The 20,100-nt window shown below is 41.5% G+C and overlaps 1 protein-coding gene across 2 annotated transcripts in view; it reads right to left on the bottom strand.

The window, feature by feature from the left end:
* Window positions 1-8,637, bottom strand: part of PRKD3 (protein kinase D3) — a 109,971-nt gene extending 101,334 nt beyond the window's left edge. Inside the window, exons 1-2 of one of the 2 annotated variants that reach the window (XM_051839691.2) lie at window positions 8,451-8,637; window positions 96-1,029 (exon numbers count right to left, since the gene is read on the bottom strand). In XM_051839691.2, coding sequence (XP_051695651.2) covers window positions 96-383 — 288 coding nt within the window. In that variant the 5' untranslated portion in view covers window positions 384-1,029; window positions 8,451-8,637. Of the gene's footprint in view, window positions 1-95; window positions 1,030-7,986; window positions 8,204-8,450 lie in introns of those variants that run through there. The other variant, XM_002709918.5, reaches the window with a different exon arrangement.
* Window positions 8,638-20,100: the final 11,463 nt, after the last annotated feature.

The following is a 20,100-nucleotide window of genomic DNA, read 5'->3' as shown; positions in this document are numbered from 1 at the left end:
CGTTTACTCATTAGTAGTGCATGTATCATTCACAGAGAGGCATTAGACACAGTATTAATTAGAAAAACGACTGACATAAATAGCATGCACAGTACCTTTTGATAAACGATGGAGCATACAAGATCCTTGACAGCAGATAAAGACAGCTCCTGGGCTTCAATGGTAACAGTCTCTCGTGTAAGGCCAATCTGCAATAGAAACGAAACTGTGTGCACTGAGCCTCTGGAGTTGGTGAGCGATGGTGCACTGAAGCTTCCATTGGAGAGTCGGGCAGACAGTCCCGTCTTAGGGCTTGAACATGGAGAAGGAGCTGGAAGCACAGCAGGAATAGGTGCAGGTAATACAGACTTCTGCGCTGATGGAGGGGAATTATTTGCAGACATCTGCCTTTCTTTAATCGTTTAAAGTACTTGTCAATTCTTTTTAACTGGTTATGAAGAGGTTATTAAAATAACAGCAGTAAAAAAAATGACTGCACTTTTGAATTTAGTTGAAAGATTCTTTACTTCCTCTTTTAAACCACTCATGCCTATGATTACAAGTTCTATCTTTGTGAGTTTGATGCACAAAAGGTCCTACTTCTCTTCATAGCAGTCCCATCAAAAAAGAGTCTTGCCTTTAGGACCACAACCAAGGATTTGTAAAGGATTTTACATCACTAAGTTATCTTCATGAGAACAGAGTTGACGTTGCTTATTTACTAAACATCTTTACCTATTTCAAGTCCATTCTTATTGCTCTCTTTTCATTTCACAAAGTACAATACAAAAAAAAAGTTGATTTTCTGTCAAGATGAAATCCTCCTGGCTTCAAACAGTATGGTTTGGAATCAACTATTGAGTACTTATCCTTGAGTTCACTGACTTGATGGGATACTTTAATATTCACACCTTAAATCACCTTCTCACACATCATTTTCATCTTGTGGAGTGAGCTTTCCTTTGAAGTACAAAGCTTCCAACTGTAGTACAGGCATATTTCATTTGATGACTGGGTCCATCAAGAAAAGTTGATGCTTTGTGAAATAGCCTAGAAGGAATTTTTAAAAAGGTTTTAATATTTTATACTTGATCTTATTTTAAAAATAATCCCAATAATTTTAAATATGATAAATATTTGGTCATATGTTCATAATTCACTAATAAAGTCTAAAGAAGTAATTTTTTTGTCTAATCATTAGAGTCATATTTTACTGCAAGCATAATTTCAGAGAGCCTCCTGCCCAAGAAAACTAGTCCTCCTAGGACTCCTCTATTACCTGCAACTTGAAGATCAAATTTTTTTCTAAGTTATTTTATTTTAAATTGATGAAGATTAAGCTTTTATTCCACAATTATATAACCAAGTTATAACAAAAACAAAGAAAAACAAAAAGTACAAAAAAGAGCAATACTGACACTGTCATTTACATCAAATACACACCACCCAGCATATAAATGAGGTATAATTTCCTAACAGATAAATCAAGCATTAATATAAAAGTCTAATTTTGCCAGAATATGACTTCTGACTTGCTTTGTTGACAAATTCCTTTCAGCAGGCTAAGGAGGCAAGAAGCAATATATTAGACACAGTTATATGACCAACAAAGAAGTATGGAAGTTGATACACTTTAAATAGAAACATAGGAGAAAGTGATCTTATCATAAGGGATTTCTTTTTTTAAAAGATTTTATTTTTATTTATTTATTTGAAAGTCAGAAAGAGAGAGAGAGAGCGAGAGAGAGAGATCTTCCATCCTCTGGTTCACTGAGAGAGAGAGAGAGAATCTTCCATCCTCTGGTTAACTCCCCAAATGACCACAATGGCCAGGCTAAAGCTAGGAGGCAGGAGCTTCTTCTTGATCTCCCGGGGATGGGGTGGTGTGTGCAGGGGCCCAAGTACTTGGACCATCTTCCACTGCTTTCCCAGGCACATTAGCAGGGAGCTGGATCAGAAGTGGAGCAGCCAGGAATCAAGCTGGTGCCCATATGGGATGCAGGCACTGCAGGCAGAGGCTTAACCCTCTATGCCACAGTGCTGGCCCTGTAAGAGATTTCAAACAGTAGGAAAGAGAACACTAGGTACACGGTTAGTATATATCATAATTTTTAAGAAACCACAATTATAAAGTAATATTAAAAAAGGCAGGACATCCACATGGCTAAAAGAAATGGCTCATGAGAGATGAATCTTTCTAAATTTCATCCAAAATCTTTCTAATTTCATTTAAATGTATATCCATAACAATTCCAGTGGTGGGAATAAATGAAGCACCCAATGTGGTTGCCAAGTCATTCCGCAGAGTAATTTATGGGGCTTAATTAGGATGCCTATGACAGAAAAGAAAAAAACATACAGATAGCATAATAGGAATGAGAAAGCTGAGATAAAACTGAGACTCAGGAAAAAAAAACTGCTTAAAGACAAAGGCTTAAAAAGTCACATTCAAGTAAATGATAACCATTCCATTTTATATTGTACAGCACTTGATATATGTTCCACACTTTATCTACATGATACTCTTTAAAAGTTGATGTGGAGACATTACCACTTTTGCAGATGAGCAAACTGTTAAAATTAACAAGGATAAGTGTAAAGCTTTGCATTCAGTTTCAGAAAACTCAGTGTGCAAAACAGAAATGGGGAAATGATGACTGGGAAGTTGTTCATGTGAGAGGAGGTTACCAACTAAAGCTAAATTATCAGCTGCTAATAGGACAGACTAGGAGAGATAATGTAAACCTAAACCCCCATGACACTTAGAAGGCACCAGCATCAATCTGTATACTCACTGCCGGTCAGCCTATGTATGCTTGTTTCAATGGTCTACATCTTTAGAGAAATACTGACTTCAAGGGGGGAAAAAATCCTCATAAAGGTGAAAACAATGCCATGTGATAAATACATGCCTAACAAAATAGAATAAATGGCCCCCAAATATTCTAAGAGGTGTTAATAGTGATTAATTAATTTTATTCAGTATCACTGCAGAGGACAGAAGTAAAAACAAGCATTGTGGCATAACAGTAAGCCAACGGCCTGCAATGCTAGCATCCCATGTTTGCCTGTTCGAGTTCAACTGCTCCACTCTCGATCTAGCTTCCTGCTAATGCGCCTTGAAAAGCAGTGGAAGATGGCTCAAGTCTTTGGGCCCTTGTACCCATGTGGGAGACCTGGATGAAGCTCCTGGTTCTTGGCTTTGGCCTGGCTCAGCCCTGGGTATTGTGGCCATTTGGGGAATGAAACAGCAAACAGAGATTTCCTCAATCTTTCCCCTCCTCTCTCTCTAACTCTGCCTTTCAGATAGATAAAATAAATCTTAAAAAAAAAAGTAAAATGAAGACTGTAAGGACCAACCTACTTCATGTGAAGTACCCAGGTAAGTGTCTGGCTTACAGTAAGTGTTCAACTGCTCAGGAAGTTTCAGCAATTTTCAGTTATTAAAGGAATTAACAATTATGCCTATACTTTATACAAATCCTACAAAAGAAATATGATCCTTCATTAAATCCTTGTAACATTCTTAGGAGGTTTAACTCCATTTTATAGAAAAAGAACCAGCATTTCAGCAAAGTTGTCCTTTGCCTTCACCTACACAGCTAACTGGTAATGAAACTGAGATTCAAACTAGCCTCCCTAACTCTTAATGCTCCTGTTCTTTCTACTATTTCATTCCATATCCAACAATCTAATAAAGGCACGGGACTTTTCATGAGGTAATCAGTTCTATAACGTAAGTGTCTCAAGTAGTTTTAAAAAGCCGAACATGAGGCTGGGAGGAAGGCTGGATAATGTGTACTAAATCGGAGCTAGAAAGAATAAGCTCTTGGCCGGCGCAGCGGCTCACTAGGCTAATCCTCCGCCTTGCGGCGCAGGCACACCGGGTTCTAGTCCCGGCCGGAGCGCCGGATTCTGTCCTGGTTGCCCCTCTTCCAGGCCAGCCCTCTGCTGTGGCCAGGGAGTGCAGTGGAGGATGGCCCAGGTGCTTGGGCCCTGCACCCCATGGGAGACCAGGAGAAGCACCTGGCTCCTGGCTCCTGCCATCGGATCAGCGCGGTGCGCCGGCCGCAGCGCGCCGGCCGTGGCGGCCATTGGATGGTGAACCAACAGCTAAAAGGAAGACCTTTCTCTCTGTCTCTCTCTCTCCCTGTCCACTTTGCCTGTCAAAAATCAAAAAAAAAAAAAAAAATAAATAAATAAAAAAAAGAAAGAATAAGCTCTTAATTCTACAGCATAGTGGGATAACTATAGTTAATCTATTATATATTTTCTGAGTGACAAGAGAGGAGATCCAAGGCTAAAATCATAAAGAAATGACAAAGAGGAGGAATATTAATTAATGACTTGATCAGCATACACTATATACATGTATTGAGATGTCAGTGTTTTCCATAAATATGTACAATTATTATTAATGTTTTAAAAAATAAAACAGCTGAACAACTACCACAAATCAGATAGTAAAATATCCATAAATAATACTATATGCAAGTTTACTTCAATACCACTGTGTTGAATAATGATTTATTCTGTAGTAGGCATTTAGCCCTGTGGTGAAGATGCTCACATTCTGAGCTGGAGTATCTGGGTTCAATTCTGAGCTCCAGCTCCTGACTCCAGTCTCCTGCCTATGTAGACCCTGGGAGGCAGCAATGATGGTTCAAATAATTCAGTTTCTTCACTCACTTGGGAGACCTGGATTAAGATCCAGGCTCCTGACTTTGGTCCTTGCCCAGCCTTGGCAGGCATCTGGGGAATGAACCACTGTATGGGAGCTCTGTCTCCCAAATAAATGAAATTTAAAATTAAAAAATATATTTTAATGAATGTCTTCCCACTGAATTTTAATTTTATTATACTTATTAATATCAAATAATAGTAGCTGACTAACAGAAATGTCTAATTTACCAGAATAACCATTCAGAGTAAACTGTTATAATTTTGTATGAAATTATTTTTTAAAGTTTCAGCATGAACACAAACAGAAGAGACCAGAGGCTGTCATAATAGCTCCTCATTTTGTTTTTGGAACCCCTATTAGTTCTGTAATATGCAACAAGAGGTATGGTGCAAAACACTTAAGACTAAATACCAAGAGAAACCCATTAATTCTAATTTATGTGAACCTTGGTACGTTTCTTAATTTTCTTTCTTTATGCTTCAATTAGAAAACTGAAATGTTACATATTAATTTATAAATTGAATATCAATTAGAGATGTTTCTAGTATATTCTAACAGCTATAAAAGAAGCTATAAACAATAATATTATCTAGTTGGCAAGCACGTCTAATATGTTTATGTGGAATATCTCAAATATTCCTTTGAGGAGTTAGATGTCATATATTCCATTCAAATGAGTTTATATAATCTGTCACCAGTGTTGAATGGAATCAAAACACAGAATATTAAAGATGCCTTGAGCCCAGGCTGCTGTTACAAGGTGACACAAAGGCCCTGAGGTTTAAGGGACTAACTTGAGGGTTACTTCAAGGTAACATCACTAGTGGATCTACCTTCTGCTCTTCCTCCCTTACTTCTCCCCTACACATACATTATTTTACGTCTTGACAAAATCTCTAGGAAAAGTTCTAACAGCAGCATTTCATTCAGCAATTATTGAGTACTTAATGTTAACTAGATTATTTTAAGAGATGATAGAGCTACACAGTGGTGACCAAAACAGATGTGGCCACTGCTCTCTGAAGCTTGTGGGCATTACACAAGCATTCATGTAAGTAGACAACTACAAACTATGAGAAGCAACATGATTGAGTATACTAAGGGTACCTAATTTCAGCTGGGGTCTCAGGGAAGGGCCATTTAAGGAAATATTTCAGCAGGACTTCTGCATAAGTCGCAGTCAGGGAAACAAAGACAGAGGATTCCAGTAAGACAAAACATGTCTAGTTATTAAATATTTCAAAAGGAAGTCTGTTACTTAGTGTAGCCAGTGTTGTTCTTGTACTCAAAAAGCTAAAGTGAAGAGGTAAGAATGCCCTTTCTACTCAGCAAGCAGAATATTTACCATGAGTCTATAACAGTAAAGAGTTTTCCAGGTTCAATTTAATTTTGAGTGTTAATAATGCTAAATGAAGTGGAAGGTTGTCCATGTTTTGGACCATGTCCATATCTACCCTGATGCAGGCTTGACTTTGCTTAATAATCCTGATGTTAATTTTGAATTACATTACTACATAAAAACTCAAATCTCCTTGCTGCTTTTCTAAAAATCGTATTATGCAGCAACCTCTGCATCTACTTTCATGTATTTTCTAAAACACTGACTACTGCCTTAGATTAACATAATTCTCTCCTTCAGAGCTCAGCATCTGAGTAAACTCTTTCCTCTCACATTCTGCTCATCTGGATCTGCGGCCTATGAATCTCAGTGCTTTCGCTGTCACTGGGGTTTAAGAGGGCGCACCATGTGTCCTCCCTGCTCAGGCACTGAAAGTTTATCCAATAATAAGATTACAGACTGGCGAGCAACATGAAATCTATGGTGAGCCTGATGTGTCTTCATCTTTGCACCAGTTAATAGCTGAGAAATGTGACTGGCTAAGCCAATGAGCAGTTTCTCACATACTGCCACTATAATCAGACCAGTGGAGAAAACATTTTTCCTACATTAAATTCGAAACACTTTCCAAGTACATTATCTCAAGTTTTTGGAGAGGAATGCTCCAGAGACACATATATAACAAGCTTAATCTGAATTACATAATCAGAGACTTGAAGTACAATCAACACAGGAGATTCTGAACCATAAACGTCACTATTAAATTAAAACTTGTACTAGTAAATAATTTCCTCATATACCAAATTCTGAATTTTAAAAAATGCATTTAAATGATCATCTATTCATTTTTCCCCGAATAAAATGTTTTCAATTCTCACATCATCTTAAAAATTTAGCATCTATAAAGCCCAATTTATTAAGTTCCTTTTATGTGTGCAGTATTGAAATGAAACTCATTAAAACAAAGAAATGTCTATGTTAAAGAGTCATCTGAAGAAACAAAGGTTATAAAATTTGTATAATTAAAGACCAATTATTATGTGATAATTTCAAAATTAATTTAAATTTAGACCCGTCAACTTTCTTGAATCCCAGCGATCCTGAAATGTGAAATGCTTTACAAGGAACACTCCAAGCTCATCTGATCAGGCCTACTACATTAATATCATTACCATATGAAGCGAAATCAACCATGAAGGTTCCTGAGACACGTTTTAAATACTACATTTACTAAAACGTGCAATCTCCTTTTGTCTGAATGTCCATGCTTGATCTCAAGCGAGACTCTAACAGGGGAGAGGGAAAGGGTTCCTTTTTATACGGCGAAACTCAGCCGAGAAACCTCACGGAAGCCTTCTTGCAACAAATCCATAAGGTATTCCCCACCCTCCCTGCATTAAAAGTTCGTAAACTTGACCTAAGCAAAAGCAAAATCGCTCAAAATCTAAGAATCGCAACGTTAAACACAAAGTAAAAACACCCTAAGAGTAATAAAACAGGGTGCGAAGTGAAACATTTGGAAGCTGTTGCTTCCCTTGTGGCTACAACCCCTCAAAGCAGTGTCGTCCAAAGTAGTAGTTCAGGGTGTAACTCAGCCTCCCTAATCAGAGATGACAACGATAGTCTGATTTCCTGTGGGGATGGGTGTGGCTGAAGAGACAGTTAGGTGCAAGCCATCAATCTGCGTGTGGGGACAAGTCTGCGGGTCGCACATCGCCTGAGTTAGGTTCGCGCTTGCAGACGGCCGGGCCTAGGCTTCGGGGTGCGAGGAACTGAAAGAAAGTAGCCAAGAGGCAATCAGGTGGTACGCGCTTATTTTTCATGCTCCGAGAAGTAGTCGCAGTCCGCAGCGTTTCGTCCTAAGAGACGCCTCCCCGGGGGTGAGCGCCACTCCGGTCAATGCTGCGACTTGCAGAGAGATCTAAACGCAATCGGGAAACCGGGGTGCGGGCTTCTAGCCCCCACCCCACCCAACGTCACTTACCCCTCTGAGACGGGCACCACGCAAAGTGATGCAAACGAAAAGGCTCAGCCCAAACCCGGCATGGTGAGCGCCGCCGCCACTCCGGCGTCGGGCACTAGTTTGGCCAGAGGGGCCCCAGAGGGCCGGGCGCGGTGGTCACCCGTCGAACGCGAACCCGAGGTGGCCTCGGCGCGGTCGCCGGAACTTGGCCCCATCTGGCGGCCGCCCCGGCGCCGGCGCCCCCGCTCCCCGCCGGCAGCCCCCCGCCCGCCGCGCGCTCCCCCAACTTCCCGCCCAGCCCGGCGGCCGCCGCCCAGCCCCGCACGCCGTCCGGGTCCCGCGGCCGCCGCCGCCGCGTGCGGGGGGTGGGGGAAGGGCCGCCGCCGCCTCGGCCCGTCGGGCCGGGAGAACAAAGCGGCAGCGGCGGCGGCGGCGGCGCGAACTTTTTCGGTGTCTGCTCCGCGCTCCCTGGGGCGACTACTTACTGAGGCGGGCTCGGCCGGTCCTGAGAAACTCCGCGCCCGCCAGCGTCTGGGTCCCCGACCAGGCGCCAGCGAGGCTTCACACGCCTCACAGGATCCCGCCCGCCGCCGGCGCCCCTTCCTCCCTCCCTCCCCGTCCCGTCCTGAGGCCCGAGGGCGGGGGGCCGGGGCGTGCGGGGCGGGGGCGCGCGAGGGGCGGGGGCGCGCGGCCGGCGCGGGGCCTGTCGGGAGCTGTAGTTTCCCCGGCGCGCCCGCCCGGGCGGTGGCCGCGGGGAGGCGGCGGGAGCTCCGCGTGTTCTCGGGCTTGTCCCTCGGCCCCTCGAGGTCCGCGCGTGTCAGTGGCTGCGGGGAAGCGGGGCGGGGCGGGGGTGCTCTGCTCAAGACGCGACTGCGGGTCTCTACCGGCTGCACGCCATCCTCTGGCATCCGCTCCGGTGGTGGCGACGGCCGCCAGGGTTAAGAAGAGGTGACAAGAGTTGAACGCCAGACTTGCAGGGTTCCCGGGGCAGAGAGCAGCGGAACACCAGCTCCGTCCACCTCACATCCCGTCCGCCAGGTGCTCAGGTGGCCTCTGGGCAACCCCGAGCCCCCAGCACCGCGGCGGGCACCTCCGGAGCGCTTCACCAAGAGCCACTAAACTGGAGTGGCGACTGTCACTGTGTGTGTGTGTGTGTGTGTGTGTGTGTGTGTGTGTGTGTGGCCTCGACTGGGACCCCCGCCACCGGGGGCTCTGGGCGACCGCTGAGAAACCACAGTGTTTCCCCCACAACGTTTTGTCCCCAAAGTACTTAAGGAGAATTTATTGAAACGACCGAGGGGGCTACGGGGCCCAACAGCTACAGTCAGCCGCGATCCCAATGCGGAGTGGACAGGGCTGCTTTGGCCAACACAAAAAACTAAACTCAAGTGGGCCCCTACTGTCGATACCAAATCTTCAGTCTCAACGGTTGCCTCTGGATTTAAGGTTAGAAATGGGAATTTTGAAAGTTTATGTTAAAGTTGAGCCAAGTAAAATTGTGTGTAACCCTGATTATTATTTACATTTTAAAGACCTCTCTGACCCATTCTGGGGAATTAGAAACTGCTGAATGTCTCCCATCCGGTATCATCTATCTAATTCAATCTAATTATATTTTACTTAAAGTCCTATTCTGCCTTTCTTCTTTTTTTAAATTTATTTATTCACCTGAAAGGCAGAGAGCTACAGAGGCAGAGAGAGAGAGAGAGAGAGAAAGTCCTCCATTTGCTGGTTCATTCCCCAATGAAGCCAGGAGTCAGAAGCTTCTTCCAGGTCTCCCAAGTGGGTGAAGGGGCCCACCTCTGCTGCCCTCCCAGGCCACAGTAGAGAGCTGCCAGGACTGGAACCAGTGCCCATATAGTGGCCCTACCCACCATGCCACAGTGCCAGCCCTTATTCTGCCTTTCTTTTATTTTAATGCCCACATCCCATTTCAGAGTGCCCAAGTGCCTGGGCTCCCTACTTGATTTCAGCTTCCTGCCGGTGCGTACCCTGGAAGGCAGCAGATAATGGCTCAAGTAGTTGGATTCCCACCAACCCCTGGGAGACCAGAGCTCTGGTCTCCTGGCTTCAGCAGTCCCAGCTATTGTGGCATTTGGGGGAATGAACCAGCAGATGGAAAACTCTGTGTGTGTGTGTGTGTGTGTGTGTGTGTCTGCCTTTCAAACAAGAAGAATTTACAGAAGAAATGGAAGTCAAGTCATGCATTACCTTCTTTTTAAAGAATTCTCTTGCCTAACTGCCTTTTTCCACCTTTCAACAGACATTTTAGTGCTGCCCCCAATATCCTTTCTCAGCAAAATTCCTAGAACCTTGTCCTTGGAGCAATTTTCAGGCGGTCCCATCTCACTATTGACTTCCATTTTCAGTTGTGGCCCTTAAAAATGCAGAAGTTACTCTTCCTAGAAGTAGCTTTTCTAAACAGGGCCAACCTCTGTTATAAAGAGATTTAAATATTTATTTCCGTGTGTGAGGACTGATACTTCAAAAATTTCATGGACAAATGGAATTAAAAGAAATATCTATTTTAGCACAAAAACTTTCTAGAATTCATACAGTTTCTTTGTAGTATACATTGCAGTGAACTTTTTGCAGACCCCTTGTGTGCATGGATTTCAAAAAATTCTAGACCAAATAAAATTTTCTTTCAATTCCACTTTCCATGACTTTTTTGAAGTGCCCTCATACTGTACATGCTACACATGTATATTTCTTTTTTTAAAATTTTTGACAGGCAGAGTGGACAGTGAGAGAGAGAGACAGAGAGAAAGGTCTTCCTTTGCCGTTGGTTCACCCTCCAATGGCCGCTGCGGCTGGCGCACTGTGGCTAGCACACTGCGCTGATCCAAAGCCAGGAGCCATGTGCTTCTCCTAGTCTCCCATGCAGGTGCAGGGCCCAAGCACTTGGGCCATCCTCCACTGCACTCCCTGGCCACAGCAGAGAGCTGGCCTGGAAGAGGGGCAACCGGGACAGAATCCGGCGCCCCGACCGGGACTAGAACCCGGTGTGCAGGCGCAGCAAGGCGGAGGATTAGCCTATTAAGCCGCGGCGCCAGCCTACACATGTATATTTCATTTCATTTCACTGTTTTGCTTCTCTTCTCAAAAATAACATTTTCTCTTCTACGTTAGATGAGTTCCTCAAACACATTTAGGGAAAGCACTGATGTTTTACCTGTAATTCTTGTGCTTGACATGAACTACATTTTCATCAAGGCATTCCAATCCCATTCTAAGAATTACAAAGATAAAGGTTGTATTTAGTTAAAGTATTTTATCCTAAAGAGAAAATGTAATTAAATGATCAAAGCAGAAAGGATTTTTCTTCTTAGTGGTGTATATGAAAACAGGAGCTTATAATCATCTTCTATGGCTTCATTTGCAAATCTTGTCTCATATTTAATGGCCTCTCCCTTATGCTTAATGACACCAACATAACTATTCACATGTGTTAGGTGACACAAGCGAAAAGAGCAACTTTTGACAGAACCGATTCTAATTCAGTTTAGAATCCTAAATGCAGAAAAACATGTTTTGCCAAAGATCAGGTAACAAAAATAGTCAATGTTTTAAATCTTCTTTGGGGGTTATTTTATAGAATTTGGTTACTGGAAAATCACTGTGTGTCTGTGTGTCTATGTATGTGTATCCTTTTTTATAACCTTGAGACTTAGCTGAAATTTTTATTAAGTATACAGATTCCAACATAGAGTTTGTAACATAGGGGAGGAAGTGCTTTAGAATGTGTTTATTTTTCAGCGGAGATGCCCTTGACAGTTCCCAAGGTGTCCTTCTTTAGTTTCCACCATCCTTGCCCTAATCCATCCTTCACATCTGGATTACTGCATGTGCTTTGGTTGGTCTCCTTCTAGGCTAGCTTGAACTGTTACACCCTTAGAACTGTCAGCTCTGGCGTGCAGACACTCAGTAATTGTTCTGTGCTCACTTGATAGATAATTCTCTTTGTCACTTTTGACATATCATTGTGGACTGAGTGTACATTAGATCCTCCTGGGCTCCCTGCAGGCCCTTACCCCACTAAACTGATAGAAGCCTCATTTTTGTTTGCTCATCACAAGTGCTCAATTAATGCTAGTGGATTTTCCCAGTATGTCCTGATTCTATTAGTTAGTATCACATGATAGCCTTTTCAATAGTCCCCTATTATCTACCATATCAGGTCCAAATTCTTATGCTTGGATTTAAAGGCTATTAGTAATAGCTGTAGGCCAAGTGCATTCATGCATTTTTATATGGCTTTCTCTCTTTATTCTACATAACTCCATCCTTTTATTTCCTAAAGAGTATTTATTTCAGAGAGAGAGAGAGAGAGAAAGAGAGAGAGAGAGAAAGAGAATGTCCCACCCGCTGGTTCACCCCCTAAAACGGCTACAGCGGCTTTGGGCTGGATGGCTAAAGTCAGGAGCCTGTAACTCTGGGTCTCCTGCATGGGTGGCAGGTGCACATCCTTTGCTGATCTTCCAGGTATATTACCATCTGCATTCATTCCTATATGTATAACATAGTATAATCCAAAGGAGATGTGGTAAGGATGGTTGACTAAAATGATGATTAGAGAAGTTTGGTATAAAGAGAGAGGCTATTGCATATGCTTCCCCTGGAATTTCATATGGTGTCCTTAAAAGTGAATATTCTCATAATTGCAATAAAAAAAAACCTGGCCACTTCACTGATTCCTGTTTATATTTGCTATTGCACAATAAGTTTCTCCAGGAAAAAGGAGGTAATGCATAAACATGCTCATGAATTTTAAAATGGGATTAACATTCAATTCCCTTGGGTTATGGAGTATTCTATTCTAGATTTCATTTAATTGAGTATTAATGAATAACTTTTCTTTTGAAGTACTGTAAACAGCTTATAATGTATTTTCAAAGCTAGATGAGAAATAAAAACAAGGTACTGCAGACCTGAATAAGAAGCCGGGATCAAAGTTCATTATCCCACTGGGACAGACCAAAACAGGGGAGCTGTGCTCCCTCTTTCACAGGCTGGAAACTGCACCAGCCCAGAAGAGCCAACTAGAAGGAAGGGTTGGGCTGGCACTTTGAACACAGAGTCCAAACTAGTCTCTGTCATTTGGTGGCTTCATGCTCCTCAATCTCACCAAGAATCAATTTCCTTCTATTTGAAATAGGGTATATAATTACTTACCACATAGGGTTGTTGTAAGGTTGTTGTTGCAGGCGGAGGATTAGCCTAGTGAGCCGCGGCGCCGGCACACCGGGTTCTAGTCCCAGTCGGGGTGCCAGATTCTGTCCCGGTTGCTCTTCTTCCTGTCCAGTTCTCTGCTGTGGCCTGGGAGTGCAGTGGAGGATGGCCCAAGCGCTTGGGCCCTGCACCCGCATGGGAGACCAGGAGAAGCATCTGGCTCCTGGCTCCGGATCGGCATGGTGCGCCGGCCGCAGCGGCCATTGGAGGGTGAACCAACGGAAAAAAGAAGACCTTTACCTCTGTCTCTCTCTCTCTCTCTCACTGTCCGCTCTGCCTGCCAAAAAATAAATAAATAAAAAAAAGAATTAAAAGGCAAAAACCCACTTAATGCATATATGTAATCTGCCTTGGTGTGAATCATGAGTCTACAACTTAGGCTGTGTGACCAGGCAGGTTAATCTATGTGCTTCAGTCTTCTCATGGTTGGTTAACTGGGATGATAGTAATCCTCACCCCATGAGTTGTTGCAAGCAGTAGAAGACATAATATATGGAAGGCACTTTTTTAAAAAAATGCCTGGCACATAAAAACTGCATAATGAATATATTTGTTACTTATTCTAATTACTATATTATTACTGTTATTCATATTCTGTTACTCACTTTTGTATCCCTGAAGCTTTTCCTGTGCTTTTGTAGCACAGAAAACAAAAGCCACTAAACTTTAGTCTAAGGAGGGAAATCCAAAGTGATAAAAAGCTGAAAAGGGACAGGAATCCCTATGGCCTTGGAGTGAGTTCTTTTTTACTTCCTTAAAGAAAGATCTCCTGCATATGTTCTCAAGTGACCTGAAGCCGTCATTATCTACATTACCAGCTTGAAGTGTTCCAGTGCAGGCTACAAATCACTAAATAGAGCCTTGGCATACTGTATAAGACACTTCTTAAGATTCCCATGTACCACACTGGAGTACCTAGATTTGATTCAGGTCTTCACTGCCAATTCCAGCTTCTTCCTGCTAATACTACTCTAGGAAGCAGCGGTGTTGGCTAAAGTAGTTGGGCCTCTACTACCCACATGGGGAGACCTGGCCCAGTACCTTCTGTTGCAGACATTTGGGAAGAGAACCAGAAGATGTTGAGCTCTCTGCTTCTCAGAAAACATAAAAAATTCAGGTAGAAGCTTTTAAAAATCACTAAGTAATTTTATGTTTGTTGGTTTTATTTTTAATATAGTTAGACTATAATGACTTGAACATTTTACTATAATATGTACTCTCATCATGATGCCTTAAATAATTTCAAAACCTCAAGTATCTCCAGAAAGAATTGTGACTACGTAACTTTAGATATGTAGTTCCTTAAATGATGAAAGTAATTTAACTGAAGGCAGATTTTTTAATTTAGTTTTTTGTCTTTTTTTTTCCAGATTCACATTGAGACTTTACAGTCTTTGATATCTTGATTCAGTAAACATTTCTGAGAGGCATTTGTGCATCTTAAACATTTGTGTAAAGCATTTGATAGGAATATACCTGGGCCCAGGAACTTGAAAATTTTTAATCAATGTATGGGGAAATCTACAATACAGGGAAGAGTTAAAAAAATAAGTAGAGGAAAAATAAAGGGTCAAAAGGTGTCAGAGAAGTATATCTCACATGTTTGTGATAGAATTGGCATAGACAAACCCACTGCTCTGCCAGTCATGTAAAAGCATAGCACGGGGTGGGACTTTGGTTGTGGTGGGTGTTGGGGAGTGAACCAACAGATGGAAGACCTCTTTCTCTCTCTGCTTTTCAAATTATAAAAAATCAGTAAATAAACATTTAAAAATAAAGTATAGCCCATATAATCATGTACAGCATATAATACTTGGTAATGATAAGAAGTGACTATGTTTCTGGTTTGTGTATTTACTATACTATACTTTTTATATTTTAGAGTGTACTCCTTCTACTTAAAAAGAAAAAGTTGGGGCTAGCATTGTGGCATAGCAGGTTAATCCATTGCCTGCAGCACTGGCATCCCATATGTGTACCTCTTTGAGTCCCAGCTGCTCCACTTCCCATCCAGCTCCCTGTTAATATGCCTGGGAAGGCAGTGGAACATAGCCCAAGTGCTTGGGCCCTTACAACCCATGTGGGAGACCTGGATGAAGTTCCTGGATCCTTGCTTCAGCCTGGCCCAGTCCCCGCCGTTGCGGTCATTTGGGGAGTGAACCTGCAGATGGAAGATGTTTCTCTGTCTCCCCTTCTCTCTGCAACTCTGCCTTTCAGATAAACAAAATAAATATTTAAAAAAAAGAAAAGAAAAGAATAAGTTTATGGTAAAACAGCATGACTTATTACACCACCAGCAGCCTCACACATCTTGTGTTTACTGTCTCTTGATTACATCATTTCTCTTGTGCTTTGTTTGATTTTATGTTGTTTTGTTCATCATGTCCCTAGCAGCTATAGGCCATACAAAACACATACACACACCCACACACCATATAGCCTGTATGTGTAGTAGGCCATGCCATCTAGGTTTGTGTAAGTACACTCTGTGATTGCACAGGATGAAATCGTCTCACATTTCTCAGAACCAGGCCCACCACTAGGTGACACATGACCGCATATGTATGCTAAACATGTGTGTGTACTGCAGAATGGCAGTGTTTTGTAACTTACTGCATGAATTAATAAAGACAAGCTTACAGTGGCTGCACACGAAAACATGTGTAGTAAGACGGCTGCTTATCCACTACACCACATTTTCCTCCTTTTTCTGTCTCTAAACATCCCAGATGGCAACTGTTACTGCATCCTATACCTGTAGGGCTTTGTCCTGAATGTCATGTTTGAGACATTCCCTTGTTTTCTTGTTGTTGTGCACTTCCCTAACCCGAGAGAGAGGAATTGAAAGGAAATGATTTTGCCTTAGAGTGGAATGAAGATGTACAGTACTTCCCCAGCTGCTCCATTTTGTTCATGAAATTTCCGCCCGTCCGCTTTCTAAAATTACTACTTTGCTTCTTCCTAACTAGCAATATGGATCTGCCTCTGTTAGAAGGATTTTTTTTGAGAATTAAACTAATCTATTATAAATCTATTATAAAAGGCTCTTTTGCTTGGTCACAGATTTCAAATTCAAACCTTGGTGTTCCCCATAAAAGATATGTGACTACTAAAGTGAGAACTATAAAAGATCAGAATTGGCCAGTAACAGAAAGAGATTAATCTTTCTAAAATTGTAGGCTGAAATTTAAGCTTCATTTTTAGGGAATCTTAGGTGTTTTCTTGCTGCTGCTGAGCTCTGCTGAAATGCTTTTCAAAATTAAAATTGAAGATGGATTAGTTCATCTAATTGATTCTAGTCTGAACAGTAGGAAAATATGTAAACTGCAGTGTTGAAAGAATTTTTTATGACCACAATCTGTGCTGTCTTGGTGTTACTAAAACACTCAAAATAGTTTGCTAATATTTTCAGATATGTAAATAAGACCAACAGGATAAACCCATCCTAAGTTTAAGCAAAACTAAGCTATATATAGGAAGGTATGTGGTCGAAAGGCAGAATTTAAGTCATGGCATTATTTTACAACTTTCTGTTATGATTATTAATAGCTATAAGTGGCATAGCCAACTTTTTTTAATGACTGCTGCTATTTTCTGTGAATTTGTGTCACTCCTATTTATTTTCTTAATGTTCTATTTTTGTATCCTGTGATTTAAAGCTTTTCTTCCTCTTTCCCCTGAGATGCTGGGCCTAACCTGAGTCTTAAAAACAAGGACATTTCTTTGGGTATATCTTGCATATTACTCTTAGGATAATTGTTCTTTCATAAAAAGTACCATTAATAATCACCATTAATATTGCTCCAAAATTACAAGACTGAAAGATAGGACACGTTCTTAGTTAAGTCTGATTTTATTCTATGCTGTCTGATCAATAGAAAAACCTTACAATATCATACTATGAAAGTGGAGATTAATAGAATGTAACACTTTGCAAAATCTACAAATGACCTCAAAGCAAGAGACAATTGAGTGCCTCAGTAGACTTCAAGGAATTTTCATTTGCATTTTGTATATAATTTTTTTTTGAAAATGGATTTCCTTTTCCCCCTTCCTCCCTTCAAATAGCTATGATAGACATCTGATAAGGGAGAAAACACAATATGAAAATAAGTATTATTCTTAACATCTGAAAGTAAAATAATTTCAAAGGTGTTTTACCTTCGACAAAAGCTTACCTCAGCATATTAAAATTAGATTTTTGTCTTAAAATGTTTTAATTAATTAAATTAAATATTAAATGAATTGATTTTTATTTATTTTAAAGTCAGAGAGAGAGAGAGATCAATCGATCTTCTATTCAGTTATTCACTCCCCAAATGTCTACAGCAGCCAGGGCTGGGCCAGGCTGGAGTTAGTAGCCTGGAACTCAAACTTGGGGCTACCACCAGTTGTTTCCCAGAGTACACATGCAGGGATTGAAAGTGGAGCTGGAACAGGAGCTGAAGCACCCCTATATGAAATATAGGCTTTCCAAATGGTGTCTCAACCACTGCACAAACACCCTCCCTCAATATCACATGTTAATTGCCACTTAGATTTTCTCCTATGGAATTGAAAATGCCTGTAGGGTTGCTATGGTTTGGTGTGGTTTGTCCCAGAGGCTCATGGGTTGTTCACGAGTGTAGTGATATGAGAGGCTATCTGTCTGTCTCTGTCTCTCTGCCTTTCAAATAAATATAAATACATAAGATTTAAAAGGTGAGGGTGAAACTTTTAAGAAATAGAGCCCAGGGGAAGATGATAAAGGTCAGGAGCAGGAGGGACTGCTCTGGGAAGAAATTAACGGAGTTCTCATGGGACTTTAGTGAGTTCTTGGGAGAAGGTTGTTACCAAAGAGCAAGGTGGCCTCAGCCTGCCCTCTGGCTCATGGTCTCACCACACGACCTTTCCCCATCATGATGCAATCTGCCACGATGTGGTGCAGCCAGGATGCCTCACTGAAGCCAGAGCCATACTGTTTGGACTTCCAGACTCCAAAACTGTGAGTGAATAAACTTTCTTTGCAAATTCCCCAGCCTCAGGTATTTTGTGATAACAACAGGAAACAGACTAAGGCAAGGTCAGAGTCAAAGTGTGCTGACTGCCACTGCTTCTCGTAGCTCTGGACAGATTATGACCTTCTCTATGCCTTAATTTTTCTTATCATTAACAATGAAAGTAATAATAATATCACTAATCATGCTAATTTACAGAATTGGAAGATCTTTGAAAGCATATTATTGACACACCTAATGTCCCTGATCATCTTTTTAGTTTATACCGTAAAAATTCAGCTCCTAACTCTGAATGGAAACAAGTTTTTGAGGTAACCACTTTTCATGTTTCATGTGTTATCATTAATATTGCAGAAATTGGTGCTTTGGTACTTTGATCCTACAGGATGCACCAAAACATTTAACATAGATGGAATTTTTTAATAAGAAGTCAACTTGCACATATCCACACATACACAAACATATACCACATGGCCAGTTGATTGCAGCTTAGTGTCATTCTTGATACTGCATAGCTTGGAGTTCTGTGAACTGTAAAGGGCAAAGCTTCTCTTAGGTTCTTCATCTTTAATTCTGAGAACACTAGAATTCCTAAATAGACTTTCATTTATTTAGATCTCCAACACTTATGGTTTTCAGAGCCCTCAGAGAAAAACTGATTAAAAAAAAAAAACTTGAAAAATGTAGGGAAGAGGTGGGGCAGATTAGTGTTGGTGAAAGGAGTAAGGGTTTATGGGCACAGTTCTCCATCCATGAGAGGAGAGGGAACATTATTCTAACTCGTCCGGGAAGGAGAGGCCAGAAAATCAGAGGACTCTCTTTTCCTAACGTTTATTGCCACCTTGACCTGACCTCTGATCTGGTGAAAGGAATTGGGAAAATTTACAGGAAATCTGGATTCCTGAGATTTCTAAAGAACAGCCAAAAAAAAAAAAAAATCTGACTCCAGACTGCAGAAGCAAATATTTTAATTTTCCACTCCATTACTGAAAGCAGAGGTGGAGAGATTTGGGCAGGGATAAAATGCAGGCCTCTTTAATTCTCCATGGTTAGTAAAGCAACAAAAGGCAGGGGCTACAGTTTGAGGTTCATGCAGAGGCCAAAAAGTAGAGGCGAAGTTGCGGTTTTGAATTTAGGTTGTGCACTTCATAATTTCATTAGAGTTGATCCACTTTCCCTGTCTTCTTCAATTACCTCTGAGGCCTTATGAAACAATCACTTTGCAACATGTTGGCTAATGTTATTAATCTGATTACAGATGGTACCTGATTTGCAATCATTTTGCTTATAATTTTTTAGGTTGACAGTGATGTGAAAGTGATAGGCATTCAATAGAAATGGAGTTATGATGGTTGTGTTTTGATTCTCCAGCATATGCGATACGTTGCTGTCTAGTGATGCTGGGCAGCAGTGGTGACTGAAGCTCCAAGGCAGCCCCAGAATCACCAGGGTGAACACCCAACATTCTGCAGTGAGCTGTGTTGCTAAGCTAGGATGTTCAGTAGGTCAGGTGTATTAAATGCATTAGGTCAGGTGTATTAAACGCATTTTCAGCTTATGATATTTTCAGTTTAAGATGGATTTGTTGGGATGTATCCCTGTTGGAAGTTGAGGAACATGTGTATATAGTTTTTTGCTAATGTATTTCTCAAAGTATGGGGTTTAATACGGTGGCCAGCGTATACATCACAGGAATTTAATTCCTTCCTGAAATCTTGGAACATACAGTCTGCCACAGGTATCCCATACAACCCACAGGGACAGGCAATCATTGAAAGAACTCATAGGACAATTAAAGATCTCTTACAAAGACAAAAAAACAATTATATGCCCTCAGACCCACAACTTGCTTTGACTGAGGTCCTTTTCACTATCAATTTTCTCACTTTTGATTCCCAAGGGATAA

The sequence above is a fragment of the Oryctolagus cuniculus genome, chromosome 2, assembly GCF_964237555.1.
Source record: "Oryctolagus cuniculus chromosome 2, mOryCun1.1, whole genome shotgun sequence".
NCBI classification, from domain to species: domain Eukaryota; kingdom Metazoa; phylum Chordata; class Mammalia; order Lagomorpha; family Leporidae; genus Oryctolagus; species Oryctolagus cuniculus.
The sequence above is the reverse complement of the archived record's forward strand: the minus strand, read 5'-3'. Positions and strand labels throughout refer to the sequence as shown.